This window comes from Zootermopsis nevadensis, unplaced genomic scaffold (genome assembly GCF_977971745.1).
Source record: "Zootermopsis nevadensis isolate Lab colony 2312 unplaced genomic scaffold, Znev_1.0 Znev_ptg000011l, whole genome shotgun sequence".
Classification (NCBI taxonomy): domain Eukaryota; kingdom Metazoa; phylum Arthropoda; class Insecta; order Blattodea; family Termopsidae; genus Zootermopsis; species Zootermopsis nevadensis.
In genome coordinates this window covers 16,251,737-16,276,879 of record NW_028259143.1, presented here as the reverse complement: position 1 = coordinate 16,276,879, position 25,143 = coordinate 16,251,737, and the positions used below count along the sequence as shown (strand labels likewise).

Sequence of the window (25,143 nt, the reverse complement as noted above, 5' to 3'; positions counted from 1 at the left end):
ATTGGTAAAGAATTCCTCACCATTTAATGAAATAATAATAATATTTATTACAGTGTTCAAAATATCCCATAACTAGTCTCTGTTAGACTATATAAGATCCAAAAGGAATGCGTTTCTCAAGTGATGTCGTCCTGTTGGTTTCCCGAACAACATTTTACACTCACAGCTCAGTTGAATATAACAGTCTAAGAATTATATACTTTAAAATACTGGCAATATCAGAATTAATATATATTAACAGCCATTAATACCTAATTGATCATTTACAAGGTCATTTTATTTCAATATTTGTACCGTTTAAATATTCTGAACCAGTTATCGACAATTATTTGCTAGAACCCGGTCACTCCGCTCACTATTTTAAATATCTGTGCCTTCATATGTACCACCGATGTCTTAGAAGTTGATACTGTTTAAAGCTTTGTGCTAGTAACCAGCTTCTATTAGAGACTGAGTCGCTTTTTTTCAACGTATGTTAGAATCCAAGTTATTAATTAAGGTCCCGCCGTCTTGTAGACCCCAATAGTTAACATACATCTCGGAAATTAATTAAATAAAGGGGCAGATCGAAATTTCAACTTATTTTCCCCCTGAAATTCTGAATGACTGATGAATTTTCAACAGATAAACAGCTTGTGGAACGTTGTCATATTTTTAATGTAATAAATGAATTCTGTTGCAGACAGTTAAATGGGGTAGTCTTAGTAATAACAGTTAATAATATGTTCAGATTAAATTATAATATTACGAATTGTGAAGGTTTTTCCTCGTGTTGTATCGTCCCGAATAGATAGAGGCCTTCAGAATGACCGCCCCTTCATCGAAAAGGAAGTTTAAAAACCTTAAAATTAAATTATTTGTTTATTCCGTCAAATCACAATGTATTTAAAATAAGATAATTAAAATAATTAAAATATTAATAATTATTAAAATAAGATAATTAAAATATTAATTATTTTAATTATATTATTTTAAATACATTGTGATTTGACGGAATAACCAAATAATTTAATTTTAATTTTATAAGTCACAATATAACGCAACTACACTATCTTTAAAAACCTTGCAGAATTCTTCAGAAAAGCAGAGACTCAACGCGGACAATTATCATAATCACGCGTAAAAACTGTTATCAATTTTATTCCGTATTTGATCTACTGGATTTATAATTTAAACCTTAATATATGTGCATTACCTTATCTGGATCTAGAGAAAGTTTCTTAAGTTTCTTGGTAAGAAAGGCGAACCAGGCAACTTTCAAGCTTCATCAGACGCACGTAGAAGGCAACCACCTCAGCCCACCTAAGACAACATTCTGCAGTCACAAACAAGTCCTGTACGTTCGAAAGTCGTCAAAACATTTAAATGGAAAGATATTGTGTACGACTTATTTACAGGCCTAATCACATAGGCCCCTTGCTTTAATTTCGTAAATATAAAAGTTACTCCAAAGATTTCCTGATTTTTTCGTAATAAATACAATGCATGTAAATGTACAGATAAGAATTTGTCTCAGTGTTCAACTACGTCACAAAGACTTACAGAGGGAGTTAAGGCAAATCTCGTTGCTTTATTAATCTCGGGAAAATTATAACTGTGTATTAGCTTCACGTTTTGGCCGTTTTAACTCCGGACAAAATTCTCAAATACCTATTCAAAAATATCCGTCTCATATTCGATCTGGGCGTGTAATATTAAAAGAAAAATCAGATTTAATAAACACACTTATGTGTTTCTTAAAATACTTAATCACAAAGAAATATATAGAAGATAAATTTTTTGAATTAATTACATATCTGATCTTCATGTATTATTATGCCAGCAACACTAATTTTATTTAATATATATTTAAGAAAACACACCTAAAAATTACAAGTTCAATAACACCCTCCGATCTCAGCTCCGTGAAATCTATTTTAATATTATCCTCACATATTTGGCTACGCCTTCAGTGTGGTATTACAAGTATTTATCATCTCTTTCATAAACGTTCCCTTTATAATTTCATAAAGCGTTGATTTTTTTACGACGGAGAGTTGTAAGACCCTGGAAAACCACCCCTTGTTGGCTGTCAGCGGCTGCTTACTCATTATATTAGTTCGCCTCTGTATCTGGAGGCCATATCCTCCACCTTGTGATGACAAAGACGTTCATGAGAATGTATCCTGATATTTAATCTTCTGGTTGACATTTTCCCATGCAGAAAACTAATTTCATGGACCATAATCTAGTCAATAATTCATAATTATAGAAATAAACAAGATTATCACTTACCTAATCCTCTGCCAGATTCATATTACCCAATTTCAAAACCTATTCTTAAATCTCAATTTTGGTGTTAACCTCCAAACTAGTTTTATGTTTCTCAAGTTTTCTCCTCACTTCCGGTTTTCTGACTAACCTTTTTGTATGCATTTTTGTCTTACTCTGTTTCCGGCGTGCCCTATTTAACCAGATTGTGAGAACCCTGTTGCAAATTCATGATATTAGTTGTTACGAAAGTTACCTTTACCTTTGTGAAGTGTACTGGTCCTTTATTCAACCTCTACGCTTTCACATGGAGCTTAAACGCTTGTTTCACTGCTATTCTTGTCGGTAGATGTCACTGTATATCTTCCTGTAATGGTAGAATAGGTCTTCAATTTACCGCTAGGTGGTAGGCAGTCACTACATGAGTTTCCGTTGGCAACCAGATTCCGCTACGACACGGAAGTTTTGTTTATTTGTGTAAAAAAACCTTCTAACGTATCCCACGCAAACACGAATATCAGCTCACATACAATTAATTCTAATTTATCTATGATTATATAACATATTAATAGAGCAATAGAATGATTATTGATAAAGAATCAGAAATTGTGTGGAATGCAATTTTGATTCAAGGAGCTATTCAGACATTTGCTTGGAGAGTCTGAGGAAACCTATGAAAAGTCAGTTTCCCCGACCGAGATTTGAACCCGGAACATACCAAAAACGTAGTGTAAGTGCAATTTAACAATAATTTTAGAATCTCGGTATGAATATCATGCCACAGAATAACTCCTTTTGGTACGTAGTTTTCTGAATTTTAGTTTTCTGTGATCAGTAGTACCAACGTGGCCGCTGTGAAACTTAAGGGGTAGGACCAACGTTCAACGTAGAGCACTAAATATTTGTATGATGATGGTTAATTGAAAATAATGCAGATTTTATTTTGTTTCCTTCAGGAAATTACCTACTAATATGACGGATCCGCGAAATATTTTGATGGGAGGGTGGTCACTGATGAATCATTGTAGCCTGGCTTTTGAATTGTTTGAAGACTTGTTACGAAGGTATCTACTATTAGTACAAGTGGTTCAGAAAATTTTTAAGTGCCCACAAGAATACAAGGTGTCATAATAGAGAGGAGTACAATCCCATTATATAATCACTTATCTTCATATTTAAATATTTAACAATTTTATGTTGTAATAAACTACACGGTATGCAAAGTTTTAAAATTTTGTTGTATTTTCTCGTGTTGCATCACACATAAATAACTATAATAAAAAAAATAAAAAATGACCTTGAAACATTGACGAACGTCAAAATCATCCAAGGGCTTTCAGTTTTTGTATCTCTTGTTGCGAACTGTATCCAACGTCTCGAACTGGACAGTTGATAATCGATATTTTATCTAAGGATTTATAGATTTTCCCCTTAGCTGTAAACCCAGGACTGTTTTGAGGCTTATCAGACCCTAGAACAAATGACTTGACGTATTTGTTTCTGAAAAAGTGCTTTTAAGCTAGGGTATAATTAAATCAGTAGTGTTAAAGTAATGACTCGTCTTTTCAGAATCTTTCAGATATCATAGAAATTGGATGTTTGTTATAACAACAGACGCCGCGGGGTTTTATAAATGCATCGGTTTAACAAAACAGACGCATACAATGATACAGCATTGTTCACATTTATTTATATTGTCGCAAATATACATAGATTTTTACACAAAATATTAAATTTCAGTACATACACATCTAATTGATATTATTACATTTATACACACAAACATTCTTTATTTTTTTGGTAACAAAAGTTATAGATTTTAAAAACAACTGTTTCAGTACTTACCATAAGCTCAATTTCACGTTTCATTACTAAACAATAAGTCTCGTGGTGCACTACACTTCGTAGGTACGAGGTGCGATCGGAAAGTTTCAAGACTGCGCGTATAAAAACCCGTACACTTATCTCAGGTATTAAATTCATCCATCACCCTCGAAGTAGTTCCCCTGGGAGTGAACACAACGATACCAGCGCCGCTGCCAAGCCTGGAAGCATCCCTGGAAATCTTTCTTTGTCAGCCTGTCAAGCACCATCTGCGATTCTGCCTGAATCTCTTGCCAAAGACTCGCCAAAACGGCTACGGAAACCTATGAAATGCTAAAGCAAGCATTTGGGGAGTCCGCAATGGGTCGTGCACAAACTTTTGTGTGGCATTCACGTTTTAAAAATGGCCGAACCTCTGTCGATGATGACGAGCGTTCTGGACGACCATCTTCGAGCACAACGCCCGAAAATGTTACGAAGATCGACGTCGTACCATCAACGACTTGTGCGACATTGTTGGGATAGGCTATGGGACCTGTCAGCTGATTCTAAAGGAAGAACTCCACATGCGACGCATCCTGTCTGAGGACCAGAAGCAGAATCGACTTGACTTCTCGTTTGTCAGGAGCTCAAAGATCTTGCAAGAACCGACCCCAACTTCCTTTCTAAGCTCCGTGTGACTTCTTCCTCTTCCCAAAGATGAAAATTCAGCTAAAGGGAAGGAGATTTGAGATGATAGAAGAGATTCAGGCAGAATCGCAGATGGTGCTTGACAGGCTGACAGAGAAAGATTTCCAGGGATGCTTCCAGGCTTGGCAGCGGCGCTGGGATCTACTTCGAGGGTGATGGATGAATTTAATACCTGAGATAAGTGTGCGGGTTTTTATACGCGCAGTCTGGAAACTTTCCGATCGCACCTCGTACAAGAAGATTAATGGATCGAAATCACTTCAAAGAATTTAAGACGAAACCAGGCATGTTTTCTAGACACTGATTGTAGGTAAAATGACTTCCCTCCGTTGCAGTCAATTTTGATTTTATCCATAGTAAATTTATTACACACGTGTTTCGAATTCCCTGTCTTCAGGATATTATGATATATTCTCATTTGGTATTTCTTCAAAGTTCTGAAGCAATGTTTACGTCTTCGCCTACTCCTATGAAATGGATAGAAGTCTGGCTACCGTATTTCGATACATCGTCCAGTTTTTTTCGTAATACGTTGTCTTCTTCAGGTACTCTTTCATTTGTGTACACACTTGTGCAAAAATTACACCATTTAACATCATTATTTACAAACAACGATGATAAAAGCTGGAGTCATTCAGTTGAAAACTGTATGATGGGGGCCTGTTTCAGCTGTAATTTCAAAGACGTCTTTGGTAGTATTCTTTCCGGGCTGCGATGACTTTAGACAGATAACAACGTTTCTGAGAAACTATCATCTCCATATTCAGGCCTGAAGCCCAATGTAAACATCTTCACAGGTCTGAGAACCTGAGATATCTCTGATAGTGATCACGTTGGCATTATGATTTTAACCCCCTTCTCTTAATTTGTTACAGAAAATTCCGTCCCCATGTTCGTAGGAAGATTTTTTCTTATTTTCCATCGTGGAACACGCACATGAAGTTTGTAAACATACTTCTGACTCACCCTGTATATCCTACGTGGAGTTGAACCCATTCTTCCAGGTTTTAACAACTGAATTATACTGATTAAAAGTAATTTTAATTACTCTATATATCATAGTTAAAATATGACGATCTCAATTAGATATGAATCCAAAAAGACGTATACTAAAACGGGTAATTTTTGGACATTTATCGAACAATTTTCCGGAAATTATCAATAAAATAATTCGTATCACTTCTATATTTTGGAAATGTTAAAAGAGGATTAGTTAAGCGAAGTCGGATTTTTAAACAGTTAACGTCTCCTTTACAACGTAACAAAATCACAAATTCCAGATAAATACGTCGAGATGTCTGTCTTCTTCTGAGTAGAAGCGTCGAGTAGTCTGGTAGAAGTTTGTCTTCACCCTGATGATGGAGGCTGAAAGGACCTCCGAAACTTTGATAACCTTCAGACTCACCTCAGTGAAAATCTCAAATTTTAATTTGAAATGCTTCGATCACACACATCCGTTAAAAAAATAGTTTAAAATTAAATTCGTTCGTTATCTGTAATTTTTTTTTTAAATTTATATCATAAATAATTTAGCACGTTATGTTAAAATATATTCTTATCATAGATGTATTTTGAATACGCATTTCAATAACCCAGACTATAATAATAGATTGATTTGTAGTTTGATTTTGTTGGAGACATTTCTTTGTTGCAATTAACGGATTAGATAATACGATATTTTACGATTACTTAAAATAATTTGTGACACAAGACAAATATATCGAGAAAACGTAAAACAAACTTCAATTTCTTCATTAAATCTGAGTTGTCCGTTTTACTTCGAAACGACAGGATTCTGTAAAGTCTGCAAAGTGTCGAACACGTGATTACAGGATTAAAGCTGTCGTCTGAATACTGCTGGTGTTTGCATTGGTGCTGTTTGAAGCCGACGGTAATCGAAGTTGGACATGTCGTACAGAGGGTTTGTTCGAAGCCGAACTCTGCAAAGTATTCATACGTCGCGTAGACGTAGACGTGAAAGTGTCCGTTACGCTGCTGGAGTCTGTGTTCGTGTGAGCGTACCTCAAACTACGTCCGTGGTTGTCTGTTACGTGACCTTCATTTGGCCAGCAACAAGATATCCACACAAAGGGTGGAATTTTCCTGAAAACGAAGCACATGGCATTTGTAAACATCCGTTTATCCCTAGTGGTCAGATGGGCCATACCACAATTACGTAAAAGATGATTCGAAACCAATTATTTTTACAAGAAAATTAATAAAAAAAGTCCAATAAAATATTTTATTAAATATTAAAATATTATTACTACATTTAACATTTAAAATATTTAAAATATATTAAAATGATGCTCTCTCTATCGAAATGTTCGATTAAATTTTTAAATTAAAATTTCTCAATATATTATTTTGTTTTCTATCTCTAATATTTATTTAGTCTTTATAATATTATTATTTAATTTACAGATCGATTATAAAAAACCACTACAAACATTTCACCCACGCAAGATCACGCTATACGCGATATACATTTACGAAACAACATTGAATGTGATAACAAAGTACAATTGATCTAGAAGAGGATAACTTTCAGATATTTAATGGACATCTGACGAAGGATTGCATTTAGAATATTACATTTGAATTTATATCGATTATACACCTGAAGATGGTTCATTGAAAACCGAAACATGTCGTGAAAAAGATGATGCTCTAATTGTAAATCGAACATTTCGATAGAAAGGGTATCATTTTAATATATTTTAAATATTTTAAATATTAATTGTTTAATGTGGTAATAATATTTTAATATTTAATAAAATATTTTATTGTGATTAGACGTTTAAAATTAAACAATTATAATCATCACAATATGACGCAACATTATCATCTCAAAAAAAGTCCAGTTATACTTTTAACCCAAAGCAGAAGAGAGAGGACGAGATAAATTTGCGAAGTATAAAAAGAGAGAAGAAGGTTCCCAGGCAGTGCCCATTCGTCCTTCAGATAAGAATAGAATAAAAGCAAAGACTTTAAAGTGACAATTACTGAAAGCTTGATAACAGAGACGGCTGAATTTCGATGTAATTATTTGTGAGCTTTGAAATTATAATTTTAAAATTCAATAAGATATTTAGTAGCCTCTAACGTAAGGGGGGTAAATTTTGATAAATGTGCATCTCGAGGTCTGAATGAGAAACTTGCAGTGGCAATTTCGGTCTTGGCAGCATTTGGTTAAACACAGAGGAAAACCGAGAAAACCGGTCTCAATACCTTCCTGATTCACACTGGCTACTAACGAAAGAATACAGTACCCTCTCCCCCACCAGGTTTAAGTAATTTGAGTGTCATTTAAGAATTCAGTCCGTAAAGCAATTGGGCTTTGAAGGGTTTAAATAATGAAATGTCCATTCACAGTCCTTTTATGTTCTGTTAATTTCACTGAGCACGCTTTTGTAACGTGTTAATGACGTAAAAATTCAGCGATAATATTAAAAAAAAATGACAAGAAATTTCTGAAATTCTAAACTAGTATTTAACAAAAACGAAACAAATCATACTTAGAATAAATATAAAAGCATTACATGATACTTATTTGCGAGATTCTAATAACACCAGCAAATTTCTCGTCAGAATGACGGGATAATCTAAAATGGTAAATACACTTAGCGATAAATATTATACCATAAGGCCCAAAATCCCTTAACATAATCACCAACTAAGCTACTAAAAACAATTAATATATGCAAAGCCTATTAACTTATAATCGTTTTTATTTGTTAAGAGTACGTATAACGAGTCTAGAAAGATCGGCCCTTCACTTGTTATACATAAACCTACGTGAAACAATCAGTTTTCTTCTGGGAATAATTCCTCTGTCTTATATTATTTCTGAAAATAATAGACTGCTGATATAATTACTAATGACACCTCGAAACATATTTATTTATAATACAACTTAAAAGAATTTAAACATTTGACACGCAAAACAGCTTTGTTATTCGGTAAAAATTAATGATTTGGATTTGGTAAATTTTCTACTTCGAGAAATATAAATTCTTATATCAGACACAGTACAATTAAAATAACATTACTCTAAAAAGTAAAATATTGTAATTAGACGCAATCATTAAAGACACGTCCATCTGTAAATAAGAATTATACAATATAGGAAACACTTAAGATATTTGTGTCCAGAAGTAATAATTTTTAATATAAAGCTGTTTAAAAGTAAAAAGGATCTTATTAATTTTTTTAATATTATACCGAAATAAAATTTTGGACTCGTAGGAGTTCGCGACACATCAGTCCTTTATCATACCTTAGGCTCCTGCATATGTGAGTTGAGAACAAACAGTAGATGAGTGGGTTGGCCGCAGAATTTAACGGCGCCAGACTCTGGATAAATGTTGCCACTGCGATGTTTGTCTGCGTCTTGGAGAAATAGCCGAAAACTTGTAGCAAGTCAAACACGATGTAGGGACTCCAGCACAGAATAAAGACTGAAGGAAATAAAGTTCATGAAAACTTTGCTCTCACCGTAAAATTTGCTGGTACGAGGTGCGATCGGAAAATTTCAAGACTGCGCGTATAAAAACCCGTACACTTATCTCAGGTATTAAATTCATCCATCACCCTCGAAGTAGTTCCCCTGGGAGTGAACACAACGATCCCAGCGCCGCTGCCAAGCCTGGAAGCATCCCTGGAAATCTTTCTTTGTCAGCCTGTCAAGCACCATCTGCGATTCTGCCTGAATCTCTTCTATCGTCTCAAATCTCCTTCCCTTTAGCTGAATTTTCATCTTTGGGGTGCGGGATGACGACCATGGTGTTTGAGGCCAAAAACTGCCGAACTTTGAGGGCGGTGTGCGCTGGCGCGTTGTCATGATGCGTCGCATGTGGAGTTCTTCCTTTAGAATCAGCTGACAGGTCCCATAGCCTATCCCAACAATGTCGCACAAGTCGTTGATGGTACGACGTCGATCTTCGTGAATGGCCTGCCGAATCTTCGTAACATTTTCGGGCGTTGTGCTCGAAGATGGTCGTCCAGAACGATCGTCATCATCGACAGAGGTTCGGCCATTTTTAAAACATGAATGCCACACAAACGTTTGTGCACGACCCATTGCGGACTCCCCAAATGCTTGCTTTAGCATTTCATAGGTTTCCGTAGCCGTTTTGGCGAGTCTTTGGCAAAATTTGATGCACACGCCATTCCGAAATCGCAGGAGGGTCGGTGTAATGCACTACCAAAACGCCCGTAACTAAGAAACAAATGCTAATTCGATGATGCCGGCTGGCACACTGATTCACTATGAATGTAGGCCGCATCCCCTAGCGGCAGAAGCTCGTACTACATCCGGTTCGCCCTCTATTGACACAGTCTTGAAACTTTCCGATCGCACCTCGTATATTAAACCAACACACAGCAATGCATTTCCTTATAGTCGGTCTCTGCATTTGATAAATTACGATATAAACAAAACATAAGGCGATAAAAATAAATTAAGAATCCAAAGATGTTTAACTCGATAACATTCTGAAGATGGCTGCGTCGTGTAGACTGGTAGAAGTTTATCGACATTTCAGAGGTACTTGCTGCTGCCATCATCAGGGCGATTTTAAGCCGCGGGCGCTACAACATTGCAGAAGATAGCCGCCATCTTCACGCTCTCCGCTGAAATAACCTAAAATCTTAACTTGATAAAATGCTGTTATGTCTTGATAGAGACACGTCTCAAAGTCACAATTTGACGTTGGACACAACCGATGAAATTTGCTTGTACTCCCAGTAGGAACTACGTAATGTTACAATCTACCAGGAGACTGAAGTACCCTGACATCTTACAGGAACAGAGGAACCTAACAGTTACACGTAAACTGAATTTATTTAAATTTTTTGAAATAATTTTCGAATTGTTGCTCTCCTGTGACGTAGTGCATGGAACGGACACACAAAAGGGATGGGAGATGAATGCAGGAGAATGAAGGAATTAATATAAAGATATAAAGAATTAACGAAAGGATGGATTAAGTGAGGGCTTAAAATACGAAAGAAATCATTCCCCGTTGAATTTCGACGGGAATTTTTATCATAAATATAGTGAATTGTACTGAAATAAACGTGGGTTACGCCGTTACGTGTAGCCGTATAATAACCAAGAATATATAACGTCTTGACGATTTCTAATTTATTTAACGCAGATTAAAACATTTATGACATTGCAGAGCATCGAATATCAGGATGATTCGTGAATAATTATTTTTAAAGTACGTACAAGGAAGCGGTCGAGGCCTAATTTAAAGTATTATTTCAGTAGTTGCCGGGAGATACTTAGAAAAATGACGGAAACCCTCAGTCAAGATAGTCGGTCTCCGAGTTGAGCTTTGAACTCAGGACATTAAGAATAGGGAGACACGCTAACCACTCGATGGAGACTTACCGAATTAAACTTGGGGTGCTAACCACTTCACTGTGACACTCGATGATGAGGGAGTCAACTTTATAAATGTCTGCCAATAGAAATTAAAAAATAATATTTCAAGGTCATTTCAAAATACAGCAATAACGCATGTGTATGATTTAGTGTTAGATAAATGAGCATATATTTTCGTGCGCCATAAAGAATGTTGTTTAAAATTCATTACAAAACTTTATTCGTCATGTTATTGAAAATGTTCCGCTTTAAGATATCACTCAGAATTCCGCGTAAGGTTTGCGAAAATTCTCGTCGGGGGAACAATTAGTCATTTTGTGACTTAAAGAGGTAATTTTTCATAAGAATACAGAGGCTTTAACGTACTTTACAGGAGAATTATATTTCTTGAGATATCTGATTCATTTGAGATTAATTGTATATTAGACTGAATGCAGTTTTTCATTAAACACATCAGAGTATGAAGAACGTAATCTTTTATGAAGTACTCGGGCAGCTCTGGAGAACATTGAATATCCATCAAATTCTATCATATTAATTTATCATATCATAAAGCGTCAAGGATTTACTGAAACGTCATACAATCTCTAATGGATATTCACAGCCTCCTATGGTCTTACCGAAGACAATGACGAACGTCATCTTGACAGTCTTTATCTTAGCCTTGGGAATGAGTCCCCTGGAACTAGCTCGCCTGGAAGACTGCTCGTCGAGGGAAACGTGCTCGCCATCTGCAAATCCAAGCACGAGAGACGTTAACACGTCTTCTTATGTTAATTTGACACATCTAATTCTCATATCCTCTGAGAATGTCAGAAATTAATCCCATTTACATACCAAACGTAAAGATTATTTTTGTTGAAATTTGTTCCTTTTCATAAAAAAATTAAGCATTGGAATGAAGGAATCTGCCAAGACACGACAACGTTAAGATGTAACGGGGAGTGGAGTCAAAGCTCCACGCATTCTTAAACAAATTTAAGAATAAAATTTGTAATGTGTGTTTGTCAGTTACATTTTCACACAAAAATTATTTTCAAATAAATTCAAACATAATGCGACGGTAAATTTTTTTATATTTTATATGTAAACTATTAAATAATTACTAGATTCTTGCGTTCTATTATATTAGATACAATTTTTACGAATTAAAATTAAATTGTGTAGGATTTGAGGTTTTCACGGCGGTGAATATGAAGATTTCTGTCTTCTGGGTTGTTGCGTTGTGTAGTCTGGTCGATGTTAACCAACGTTTCAGAGGTCATACTGCCTCCGTCATCAGAGTATGAAGATTTCTGTCTCCTGGGTTGTTGCGCTGTGTAGTCTGGTCGATGTTAACCAACGTTTCAGAGGTCATACTGCCTCCATCATCAGGGCGATGAGTATGAAGATTTCCGTCTTCTGTGTTGTTGCGCTGTGTAGTCTGGTCGATGTTAACCAACGTTTCAGAGGTCATACTGCCTCCGTCATCAGAGTATGAAGATTTCTGTCTTCTGGGTTGTTGCGATGTGTAGTCTGGTAGACGTTTACCGACGTTTCAGAGGTCCTTGCTGCCTCCATCTTTAGGGTTATCAGTCGCCCTGATGATGGAGGCACTTCTACCAGACAACAAGGCGCAACTACCCAGAAGACAGAAATCTTCACAGCAAGTGATCATCGTTGTTAAGTAGCGAGTGGGAGGGAAAGATTTAATAATTAGGACTCACTTTTCATGTGACGTCCTTTCCTTGGACCTGGTGTGAGTATCTTGCTTTTGCTCCAGATGGTTAGTACGATGACGGTGTAGCAGGCCGTTATGATGAACGCAGGGACTATGAAGACGGTAACCGCTACGAGCGTCATGTACAGTTGCCACTGCCACTGGTGGGGGAACTCGATCCAGCATTGGGTCGCTTCTGTAGCGTCAACATTGAGTGAAGTTAGCATTTTCAGAAACTTTCGCGTAAAATAAACAACGCAGTTCTTCTTGAGAAGATTCTGGTACACGAATACAAGAAATACACCGCAATTTATGGAAATATAATGTTCATTACAGTGATAAGAAGAGTAATGCAGTAATCCTGAGCCAGATAAATAAAATACACACCCTTAAATCGTATTTCTCAAAGGTACATTTTAATATTATCATCCAAAGAAATGAATAAGCATGATTAAAAATTAATATTTCTCGTATTGCAGACGTAAATAGAATGTTCATTACAGTGATAAGAAGAGTAATCCAGTAATCCTGAGCCAGATAAATAAAATACACACCCTTAAATCGTATTTCTCAAAGGTACATTTTAATATTATCATCCAAAGAAATGAATAAGCATGATTAAAAATTAATATTTCTCGTATTGCAGACGTAAATAGAATGTTCATTACAGTGATAAGAAGAGTAATCCAGTAATCCTGAACCAGATAAATAAAATACACACCCTTAAATCGTATTTCTCAAAGGTACATTTTAATATTATCATCCAAAGAAATGAATAAGCATGATTAAAAATTAATATTTCACGTGTTGCAGACGTAAATAGAATGTTCATTACAGTGATAAGAAGAGTAATGCAGTAATCCTGAGCCAGATAAATAAAATACACACCCTTAAATCGTATTTCTCAAAGGTACATTTTAATATTATCATCCAAAGAAATGAATAAGCATGATTAAAAATTAATATTTCACGTATTGCAGACGTAAATAGAATGTTCATTACAGTGATAAGAAGAGTAATGCAGTAATCCTGAGCCAGATAAATAAAATACACACCCTTAAATCGTATTTCTCAAAGGTACATTTTAATATTATCATCCAAAGAAATGAATAATCATGATTAAAAATTAATATTTCACGTATTGCAGACGTAATGATATTAAAATAATTTAATGGTAGGCCTATAATCACGGTTACAATACCTCTGATTAAAAGTTTACTCAATCCACATTAAAATATTTATTGATGTTATCAGTCCAATACAAGTCGACCGGATTAAGGAACACAAAATATCGCCGTGAACATACAACATTCCCACTCAGGTCACGTGATGTTATAACCTGCTCGTGCTAGTCCGTCAGTCGTCTTTTAACAATCGAAGCGCAAGGATGTCCTTTTCACAAGTGTAACGAGTGTCGATTGTCGAAAGTTGCCTGGTATCTCGTTCGTACCCTGTATAAACTTACGAGAAGAAGAAACACTGGACGCTTCACGATAAGCCGGATTCTAAACCAGTTTTAAGCTGTTCTGTGATATAAAGCTTTCATGGCGGCTAATATTAACAAAATCTTCTCGAGCTATCGGCCTTGTCGGTTAAAAACCACCGATAATTCTGGGATAATCTGCGTCCCCATGTTTTAAATTTTAAACTGATTTTAAAAATTAATTAACTGAAATATTTCCGAAAGCGAAGCAGTCGTGTACCATTCAACCCTTTAAACCCCATTGGTAACTATATGTACCACCTGCTTTGACAATCAGTAAGTACGTATTTTTATATCTTCTTTTGATTCTCCTTGTTAACAGCAATAATTTCCTTAAATATAATTAACCACTTGATCTCTGTAATGGAGAAATGTTTTTTTTTCCTTTGAGGTCATGTTTAGACAGCGTCAGCTTCAAAGGGTTAAGATTAATTACATTAAAATTATGACGTAAGTGTTCTTAGTGCCATTAACTAAACAAATACGTCTTTATCTGTACCAGTTACGCTAACACAATCCATGTGCTTTTATTAATACGTCATATGAACTTGTGTATACAAAAATCACGCACAAACTCTGTTCTGAAATATTCGTTGTCCTTAAGAACATTTCGCAAAGTAATATTACCTCGTCCCCATATCTTAGCTCCACGACATGAAACTGGAGGGAATGTTGATGAAGGTAAATGGCTACCTTCAAGATTTTATTTATTTATTTTATTTAGTGTTCTGTCTGACGACAGGTCCATATGAACAGGATCCTTCCATCCTTTTCTCGGACTGGGACCTGTTCATATACGTTCTTGGCAGATGATCCAGAAGTGGTTTGCCATTGCCTTCTTCTGTGTGTGAATGGAGTAATTGTTGGGATGCCACGGAGGAAAACTCCGTGTTGCCTAGACCACGGCCTTGCCCAACACAAGTTATAAATTCGGGCACCGCCGGGAATCGAACCCGAGACCCCCCAGGATTACAAGGCCAGCGTTCTAACCGCTAGACCACCTCATCTTATTATTATTTAGTGTTCTGTCTGACGACAGGTCCATATGAACAGGATCCTTCCATCCTTTTCTCGGACTGGGACCTGTTCATATACGTTCTTGGCAGATGATCCAGAAGTGGTTTGCCATTGCCTTCTTCTGTGTGTGAGTGGAGTAATTGTTGGGATGCCACGGAGGAAAACTCCGTGTTGCCTAGACCACGGCCTTGCCCAACACAAGTTATAAATTCGGGCACCGCCGGGAATCGAACCCGAGACCCCAGGATTACAAGGCCAGCGTTCTAAACGCTAGACCACCGTGGCGTGTTGTCTTAGTATAATTAATATAATTAACTCCACGCAAATGCATCTAGTAAAGGAAGACCGTGTGTATAAAATACCTTGAACTTCCTTCTCCTCGTAGAAGACCACAATAGGAACGGAGAAACAGAAGCTCAGGAGCCACGCACTGACAACCAGAATCCGCGCTCTCTTCCCTGAGAAAATAAATGACAGTAATTAATTCAAAAATGTCTGTGCCTAGTTTCCATAGGTGATTTGTCATTATACTAATGAACTTACCACTTTTTAAATTATTCTTATTCATAGCGGCCAAGATCGAACCCAGAATCTTTTGAATAGCAGGCTAGTAAGCTTACTAGATCATATAACGTAGTATAATAATATTAAAAATGTCCCGGGTTCGATCCCAATTGACAGTAAGAATAATTGAAAAATTGTGAGAAATCTGTCAGTATAATGGAAGCTACTCAACTGAATATGGGAATAAAGTGAGCTCTCGAAACGACGTATATATCAGTTGCACATAAAGTAATTAACAATGTCCATCGTCACAAATTTTAGAGATTTTTAGCATTTTTAAATACACCATTCCGATAAGAAGTTCTTATGTATTTCTTCATTAAACCTGTAATCAAAAGTTATGACACACACAGTAAGGAAGGATAAAATTATAAACAAGATACACATATAAATTATAAATTATAAAGATGGCGAGAAAGAGTGGCCTGTTTCTTTATGAGGTAAGAAATTTTCTACATTAATCACTATTGAGAACGTGAAAAGAAGTCACTGTCTTTTGTCGAAAATATAAAAGGTGTAATGCTTAATATAAATAATGAGGTGCAATACGGGAGGTGGTCTTCAAGGCGCCGTAGAGAAAGTGGTTTTATCTGGTGACAGATTGAATTGAATTGAAATGAATCGAATTATTATTTAGTATTATTCATTTTATTTATAATTATTAAATTGAATTATATTACTTAGATATCGTATTTAGCCCATTTATTTGTGAAATATGATTCAATAAATTAATCTAATTATTATTATTATTAATATGGTACATTTTATATTTAGTTTCATTGGTTTGTTTTACTTTTATTATTATTGAAATAAATTAATTACTTATTATATTTTATCCTGTATTTTGGTTTAGTGCTTGGCTGTTGTTAGGCACTTAAATAAATTAATTGAATTTAATTAAAAACTCGTGCGTCAGTATAATGATGCGTGTTGTTAATAACAGAGTGCAATTTCTTTTTTAATAAATTGTCTTTATATTAACTGATAAACTCAATAACCATATCAGGTACTACCCATATTATTCGATGCTAACAAACTCTGTAGTTGAAATAGTGTATTTAAATAATCAAAGAATCAATCAACGTTGCTCTAATTATATTAAAATTAAAGGGAGATTCAAGTTTATACATAGAGAATAGTTATTTCTGTAATGAGGACAAAAGGGGTCCCTCTGCAGACCATGGAAGCACTTCGAGGGGACAACATTTCATTTCCTTAAACAATTTTGTTATTTTCGGTTAAATGCATTTTTTTGGATAGAAATCTTCATAAAGTAACTGGCATATGTAAGATGAGAAATGCATACGAAATTTTAATTGGAAACCTGAAAGAAAAGGTTATTTGTGAGGAGTATAGATGGAGGGTAATATTAAAATGAATTTAAGAGGAAAGCGTGAGTTTTTGACTTAAAGACACTCGTGAGACAAAGTAACAGACAGTAAAGATGGAGTCCATTCCAACGCGTTAATTAGAGTTATAAAATAACAAAAAAATCCATTTCTTCTTTTATAGAAACATTCTATGTCTCGGTAAATATTTTAGCTTGGAGATGAAGGCGGTAGTGTCCACCGAGATGTTGATAATCACGTTTAAGATAACACGACGTCGTGATTCAGAAGACTACAATACACATTTTACATAAAGACTTACTTGTCTGCTATCACGATCTGCAAGAATATCGTTCCTCCGAAGAGCGGTCCGATATGTTGTCGAATTTCATATCGACTGAACTGTATTTTGAAACCAGCTGTTTCCAGGAACTAATGGATCATAACTGAGCATAAACCGAATCCCACTGTACACTCAAGCACTAAAGCAGACGTGCTGGATATCAGGAGATAAATTGGGTTAACCTTTGGAGATGTATGTCGAATGATCAAAGAGTTACCAAGCATAGGCTACGTCATAGCATAGGGTAGAGCTGATTATAGGCTAAAAAATTCTGTTTTCTTTCACAAATTATTTAATCAGCCCAGGTTCAGTATACCACCATCTCTCAGCTGCACGTCAGATATGAACATTAGCCGATTATAATAACCGTCCTCATCTAATCGACATTTCCACTTTTGCCCTGGGATTTACCTCGAAGACTAATTACAATATAGTTTCTTTAACGACGCTTTTAGTAGCCAGGATTATATAGCGTCGAATTATAGGGCGATTATAAAAAATAAATTCGAAAATATGGCTTAATTTAAGGCGATGTACCAAAATTTACGTGGAGGAACTAAGGGATCAGTCAGGATAGTCTGTTTCCTGGAAAATATCTGAACCCAGGACCTCCTGAATAGCAAAGAAAAACAGTAATGACGTTCGATATTAATTTAAAATTGTTGAGATTATATTGTTGCGTCATATTGTGATGATTATAATTGTTTATTTTAACCGTCTAATCACAATAAAATATTTTATTAAATATTAAAATATTATTACTATAATTAACATTTAATATTTAAAATATATTAAAATATATTAAAATGATACTCTTTCTATCGAAATGTTCGATTTACAATTAGAGCATATTAAAATATTATTACTATAATTAACATTTAATATTTAAAATATTTAAAATATATTAAAATGATGCTCTTTCTATCGAAATGTTCGATTTACAATTAGAGCATATTAAAATATTATTACTATAATTAACATTTAATATTTAAAATATATTAAAATGATACTCTTTCTATCGAAATGTTCGATTTACAATTAGAGCATGCTCTAATTATAAATCGAACATTTCGATAATATATTTTAAATATTAAATGTTAATTATAGTAATAATATTTTAATATTTAATAAAATATTTTATTGTGATTAGACGGTTAAAATAAACAATTGAAATTGTTGTTGAAGTTAATTAAAGTTATACCGAGAACACGAGTAACTTTGTGTCTAGTCGACTGACGACAAACTCCATGAAAGGGAGCTGATCCCTCAGGTGACAAAGCTAGGGTTCTAAATGCGAGTGATTGTCAACAAGGCAGAAGAAACTTCTATTAGAAGCAGCGAATCTCTTAACCAGCTGAACAACTGTCAGTTTTTCAAGACGTGCTCTGGCAATTTAAGGGCTCCATAACATGCAGAACATTTATTACTCAGCTAAGAGACGACCTACGTTTTAAATAGACTGTGGTTTTTCTGGTTACTTTCATTCTGCTTTGTAGCTCACGTCATAATTTTCTAAAAGACAGAAGATTCACATAATTAAATTGTAAATGGTGTTTTTATTATTTCTTAAGCAAATGGCAGGTTTTAAATATACTCAGATTTCTGAGAAGGTGACGAGTGGTCTAATCGCCTTACCCATGTGAAAAGTGTCCATAGATCTCTGTGAAAATAATCTTCTCCGGTCTTCGTGCTAATCCGGATAAAGTTGGTTAATGACTGTCATATGGGGATCAAAGACCTTATTAATTAACATATCACAACGCTACTAGTCGTTTAGCTATTCACGAAATTCCCTGTCATTAGTTCCTAGTTCTTGGAAGTTGTTTGTTTCCCTTGGGTTTAAGACAAACATTTTGAAAACTCTATTTGCAACATTTTATACCTAATAAATTTACCTTAAATTGAGGATTAAATATTCAGTGTAATAATGACATATCAGCGATCTGTTGTATCTAACATCCTGTCACAATCTTTAACCTCTTAATCACTGATGAATTATCATTTTATTCATTATTAATATACTTAATAAATTTCGATGTATTACTAAATATATTCGTGGGAACACAAATATATTAATGGAATAGTGGAAATAATTCAAATTTCGTAGTTTAGGTGTATGTGAATACATTTTTATTACCTTCTACGAGAGACTTTTAGAGCATAAATTGCAGTAAAGGAATTAATACATAAAATTTAAAAAAAAAAAAGACTTTATAGCGAAAATTTTATATTCTAACCTATATACAACTTCGTACATTTTAATTTGAAATAGAAAAATATTATTGTTACAAAACATAACCTATTTAAACTGAACCCTGAAGATTACGATTTATATAAACATGAAGGTTTTATTGGTGTAACTAATTAATAATTTTGCATGGTTAAAATATCAATTAGTGCCGGCGTAGCACAGTCAGTATAGTGACTGGCTACGGACTGGGCGACCGGGGTTCGATCCTCGACAGGATTCTTCCTCTAGTCTCTGCGTCCAGACCGGCTCTGGGACCCACTCAGCCTCCTATCCAATGGGTACCGGGGTCCTTTCCCTGGGGTAAAGCTCGGCCGGGGCGTGATGCTGACCACTCACCCCCATCTAGTGCCGAGGTCAAGGAAGAGAGGAGCTATACCTCCTCTCCCCCCAAACGCCTACATGGCGTATAGTGGGACAAACTTTACTTTAAAATATCAAGTATTTTTATCAGTTTTCGAATACGTATGTTTGTGCCATAACTTAAACAAATATTTACAGAGATTTGAAGAAGATATAAAATAAATATTAGAGAAAGAATAATAGAAAAACAATAGAATGTTAGGTGTTTAGGAAAAGAAATTATTTTCCGTTGAATTTCAACGGGGCGTTTTACACCGGTGAATACATAACGTCTCAGAATGGAAAAGGGTACTTACAGCTTCCGGAGAAGTTCATTGGATGTGTGATAGCGTCGTAGCGGTCTATGCTGAGAGCCACAAGCACGTACGTGGACGAGTAGGTGACCGTGGCCTGTAAGAACCAGTAATCGAATCATCGTAACGAATTCCGTTATAAACTGCTAAGCTACCCTAGCAACGGCAAACCACAGTCTAATGCTCGTATTAAAACTGACGAAGTGTCTACCAGCTTCTTCAGTCTCCGTCAGGATCATTTTATCTTCAAATATAGTTCTTTAATAGAAGAAGTCTTATTACCTATGAGAGGACGTCGATTAAAACTGTTATCAAATATATTTATTTGCGTCGAAAACAGCTGTATCTTATTTTTATAAAGCACAAATATTATTTTAAAAAAAACAAACATTTATCTAAAATTTTAATATATTTCAAAATTTTTTCAAATTAAATTTCCATGAAAACTTCTTTTTAGGACAGCGTTAAAAAGAGTTTTGAAATTTACTAATTTTGTATCGAAATGTTTGACTCATACGTACATGAACAGTTCTCTACATCTAAACATCTATACATTATTGTCTTTCGTGTGAAATATATTTTATAAAAATTGTCTACACTTCAGAAAACATCCCTCTTAATCAAGATTAGTAATAAATTTGAACATACAGATGTTTATTAACGCTTATAAGACCACACTAATAAACTTTAAATCTTTCGGTGGAACATTATTCATTACCAACAACTTAAATGGACCCTTTCTCCTTAAAAATTATTTCTTTCTTCAAAAGTAAAGTTTTTATTTCGTCTGGAACAGATTTCTTGAAGATTCTGTAATGAAAATCAATAATAACACTAATCCTCGCGACAAAGGTAAAACTTTAACGACTGTTACGTCACGAATATATATATATATATATATATATATATATATATATGTAATTAATTAGCTCACCACTTTTAAGGTTGTATTATACTTATTGTTACTGTTAACAGTACGATTACATTTTGTATGCATTAATATTTGAACACACCAAGATATTTCTCCTTTCTAGCTGTAAAATTTGTCGGTGTCAGAGCATTGGTAGACAAGTCACAAGATATCACACATCTAAAGCGATTTTCGGAAACTTATCACAAACCATATTCTACGAATTTTTCATAATTTTATGTAGATATGATTTTAGTATTTACATATGAACACTGCAGTCATAATTTTGCTAAATTTTATGTAATATGAAATAGGTACGGTTCATAAAGTAACTATATCTAAAATTATATTTATATTTCAAATTAAAATTTCTCAATATATTATTTTGTTTTCTATCTCTAATATTTATTTAGTCTTTATAATATTATTATTTAATTTACAGATCGATTATAAAAAACCACTACAAACATTTCACCCACGCAAGATCACGCTATACGCGACATACATTGAATGTGATAACAAAGTACAATTGATCTAGAAGAGGATAACTTTCCGATATTTAATGGACATCTGACGAAGGATTGCATTTAGAATATTACATTTAAATTTATATCGATTATACACCTGAAGATGGTTCATTGAAAACCGAAACATGTCGTGAAAAAGATGATGCTCTAATTGTAAATCGAACATTTCTATAGAAAGTGTATCATTTTAATATATTTTAAATATTAAATGTTAATTATAGTAATAATATTTTAATATTTTAAATATTAAATGTTAATTATAGTAATAATATTTTAATATTTTAATATTTAATAAAATATTTTATTGTGATTAGACGGTTAAAATAAACAATTATATCTATAAGGCCTTTTTATAATATCTAAGCAAATGCGATTTGTAATCTGCGTGGGTATAAAGGCCTTTGAACGTGTTTGAACGTCGCAAAGAGGAAAAATATTAAAGTTATTTGTTTTGTTCTTTACTGTGTGACTGATCCGTCGCTTTGTTTAATTTAGATTCTTTTGAAGTGTAAGATTCTAAGAATTTCTTGTAGCAGTCAGCAGTGACTCAAGTCTTTGATGTGCAGGTCAGTCGTAATTAGTTATTTTCCAACTTTCATTGTTCGTGTGGAGGAAACGTTTGACGAATAGCATTTTACGTGACTGGTGTTCTGGGTAAATATTTGTCGACCTCTTTTCATGCGTGTAATTCTATTAGAATAAACAGTGATAAGTTTCCAGCAAAGATATTTTCAAAACACAGACCGTATTACCCCCGAATACACATAATATCTAAGACTTGAGGTTCTCACAGCGGTGAGTATGAAGATATCCGTCTTCTGGGTTGTTGCGCTGTTTAGTTCATAGGTCATACTGCCTCCGTCGTCAGAGTATGAAGATTTCTGTCTTCTGGATTGTTAACCGACGTTTCAGAGGTCATACTGCGTCCGTCATCAGAGTATGAAGATTTCTGTCTTCTGGGTTGTTGCGCTGTGTATTGCGATCGCCCTGATGACGGAGGCAGTATGACCTCTGAAACGTTGGTTAACATCGACCAGACTACACAGCGCAACAACCCAGAAGACAGAAATCTTCATACTCTGACGACGGAGGCAGTATGACCTCTGAAACGTCGGTTAACATCGACCAGACTACACGGCGCAACAACCCAGAAGACAGAAATCTTCATACTCTGATGATGGAGGCAGTATGACCTCTGAAACGTTGGTTAACATCTACCAGACTACACAGCGCAACAACCCAGAAGACAGAAATCTTCATACTCTGATGACGGAGGCAGTATGACCTCTGAAACGTTGGTTAACATCGACCAGACTACACAGCGCAACAACCCAGAAGACAGAAATCTTCATACTCTGATGATGGAGGCAGTATGACCTCTGAAACGTTGGTAAACATCTACCAGACTACACAGCGCAACAACCCAGAAGACAGAAATCTTCATACTCTGATGACGGAGGCAGTATGACCTCTGAAACGTTGGTTAACATCGACCAGACTACACAGCGCAACAACCCAGAAGACAGAAATCTTCATACTCTGATGACGGAGGCAGTATGACCTCTGAAACGTTGGTTAACATCGACCAGACTACACAGCGCAACAACCCAGAAGACAGAAATCTTCATACTCTGATGACGGAGGCAGTATGACCTCTGAAACGTTGGTTAACATCGACCAGACTACACAGCGCAACAACCCAGAAGACAGAAATCTTCATACTCTGACGACGGAGGCAGTATGACCTCTGAAACGTTGGTTAACATCGACCAGACTACACAGCGCAACAACCCAGAAGACAGAAATCTTCATACTCTGATGACGGAGGCAGTATGACCTCTGAAACGTTGGTTAACATCGACCAGACTACACAGCGCAACAACCCAGAAGACAGAAATCTTCATACTCTGACGACGGAGGCAGTATGACCTCTGAAACGTTGGTTAACATCGACCAGACTACACAGCGCAACCCAGAAGACAGAAATCTTCATACTCTGATGACGGAGGCAGTATGACCTCTGAAACGTCGGTTAACATCGACCAGACTACACGGCGCAACCCAGAAGACAGAAATCTTCATACTCTGATGACGGAGGCAGTATGACCTCTGAAACGTTGGTTAACATCGACCAGACTACACAGCGCAACAACCCAGAAGACAGAAATCTTCATACTCTGATGATGGAGGCAGTATGACCTCTGAAACGTTGGTTAACATCGACCAGACTACACAGCGCAACAACCCAGAAGACGGATATCTTCACACATAATATCGTTTACACAATTTATTTTATAGGGGAAAAAATTTCTCTAAAACCTGATAAGAAGTAAACACTTTTTCAAACATTAATAGGTCTTGACCTAGGGGAGATTTAAAACATTACCTCGTGTTATACACGACGTCGGTTGGCCATTTGAACCCCCAACCCCCCGGCCAGCAGCCAATAAACTTCATGTATCAACATGTTGGCTGTTCTGACCACGTAAAATATCAACATAAAATTTACAGCATTCACAAGTATCTACGGCAACAGCGTGATGATGAAAGCTTGTCCTTAAACGATCGCCCGTGGGTTGGTAGGCGATAAAGAGGGATTCTACTACTCTTTCCAAAAATTTGGGGTCAAACAATTTGGACTGTCAGATACCAGTCGCGTGCGTTTCTAATTTGAAGAAGTTGTTATGAAACAAAGTATCAGGCCTGTTATAATTAATACGAAATAATCTTATACTGGTTTCAGGGAACAGGCTTGATATTTTTAGCTTAGATAGTAGAGGCCTGGCCGACAACTAAATGAGCCCAAGGTCAACCATTGAAATTCCTCTCGGTTACTACAACTGGTTTTTTTCTAAACAGGGTACAAACCTAGTTCTTTTTTTTATCAGAGTAACATATAAAATAATGGGGTTCTGATGACAACAAAAATGTTGTTCCTCAACATTTAGCGAAACTGAAATACTGTTAATTTGATAAGTGTTTCGTAATTAATTATAAATAACCAGGCAAACATAATTTGTTTTACCGTGTCACCGAAGATGTGGTGTGGTCTGGTAAAAGTTTATAAACGTTTTAGAGGTCCTTCCTGCCTCTATCATTAGTACAAGTCCACTCAGACCTCCGAAACGTCCGTAAACTTCTACCAGACTACGCAGGGCTACAACCCAGAGTACAGTCATCTAGGTGCTGAACCATCGCAGAGAAAACACC

General features: G+C 35.4%; 2 protein-coding genes across 5 annotated transcripts in view; both read right to left on the bottom strand.

The window, feature by feature from the left end:
• The window catches only part of LOC110831387 (uncharacterized), a 37,111-nt gene extending 35,773 nt beyond the window's left edge, over window positions 1–1,338 (bottom strand). Inside the window, exon 1 of one of the 2 annotated variants that reach the window (XM_087347457.1) lies at window positions 1,196–1,338. The gene's annotated coding sequence lies outside the window, so the exon portion shown is untranslated. The remainder of the gene's footprint in view (window positions 1–1,195) is intronic. The other variant, XM_087347458.1, reaches the window with a different exon arrangement.
• Window positions 1,339–3,915: 2,577 nt separating this feature from the next.
• Window positions 3,916–25,143, bottom strand: part of LOC110831394 (cardioacceleratory peptide receptor) — a 223,239-nt gene continuing 202,011 nt past the window's right edge. For all 3 annotated transcript variants that reach the window (XM_022067322.2, XM_022067324.2, XM_022067321.2), the window contains 6 exons: window positions 20,500–20,593; window positions 15,720–15,815; window positions 12,865–13,053; window positions 11,779–11,889; window positions 9,044–9,224; window positions 3,916–6,867 (listed from right to left, as the gene is read on the bottom strand). In XM_022067322.2, coding sequence (XP_021923014.1) covers window positions 6,591–6,867; window positions 9,044–9,224; window positions 11,779–11,889; window positions 12,865–13,053; window positions 15,720–15,815; window positions 20,500–20,593 — 948 coding nt within the window. In that variant the 3' untranslated portion in view covers window positions 3,916–6,590. The remainder of the gene's footprint in view (window positions 6,868–9,043; window positions 9,225–11,778; window positions 11,890–12,864; window positions 13,054–15,719; window positions 15,816–20,499; window positions 20,594–25,143) is intronic.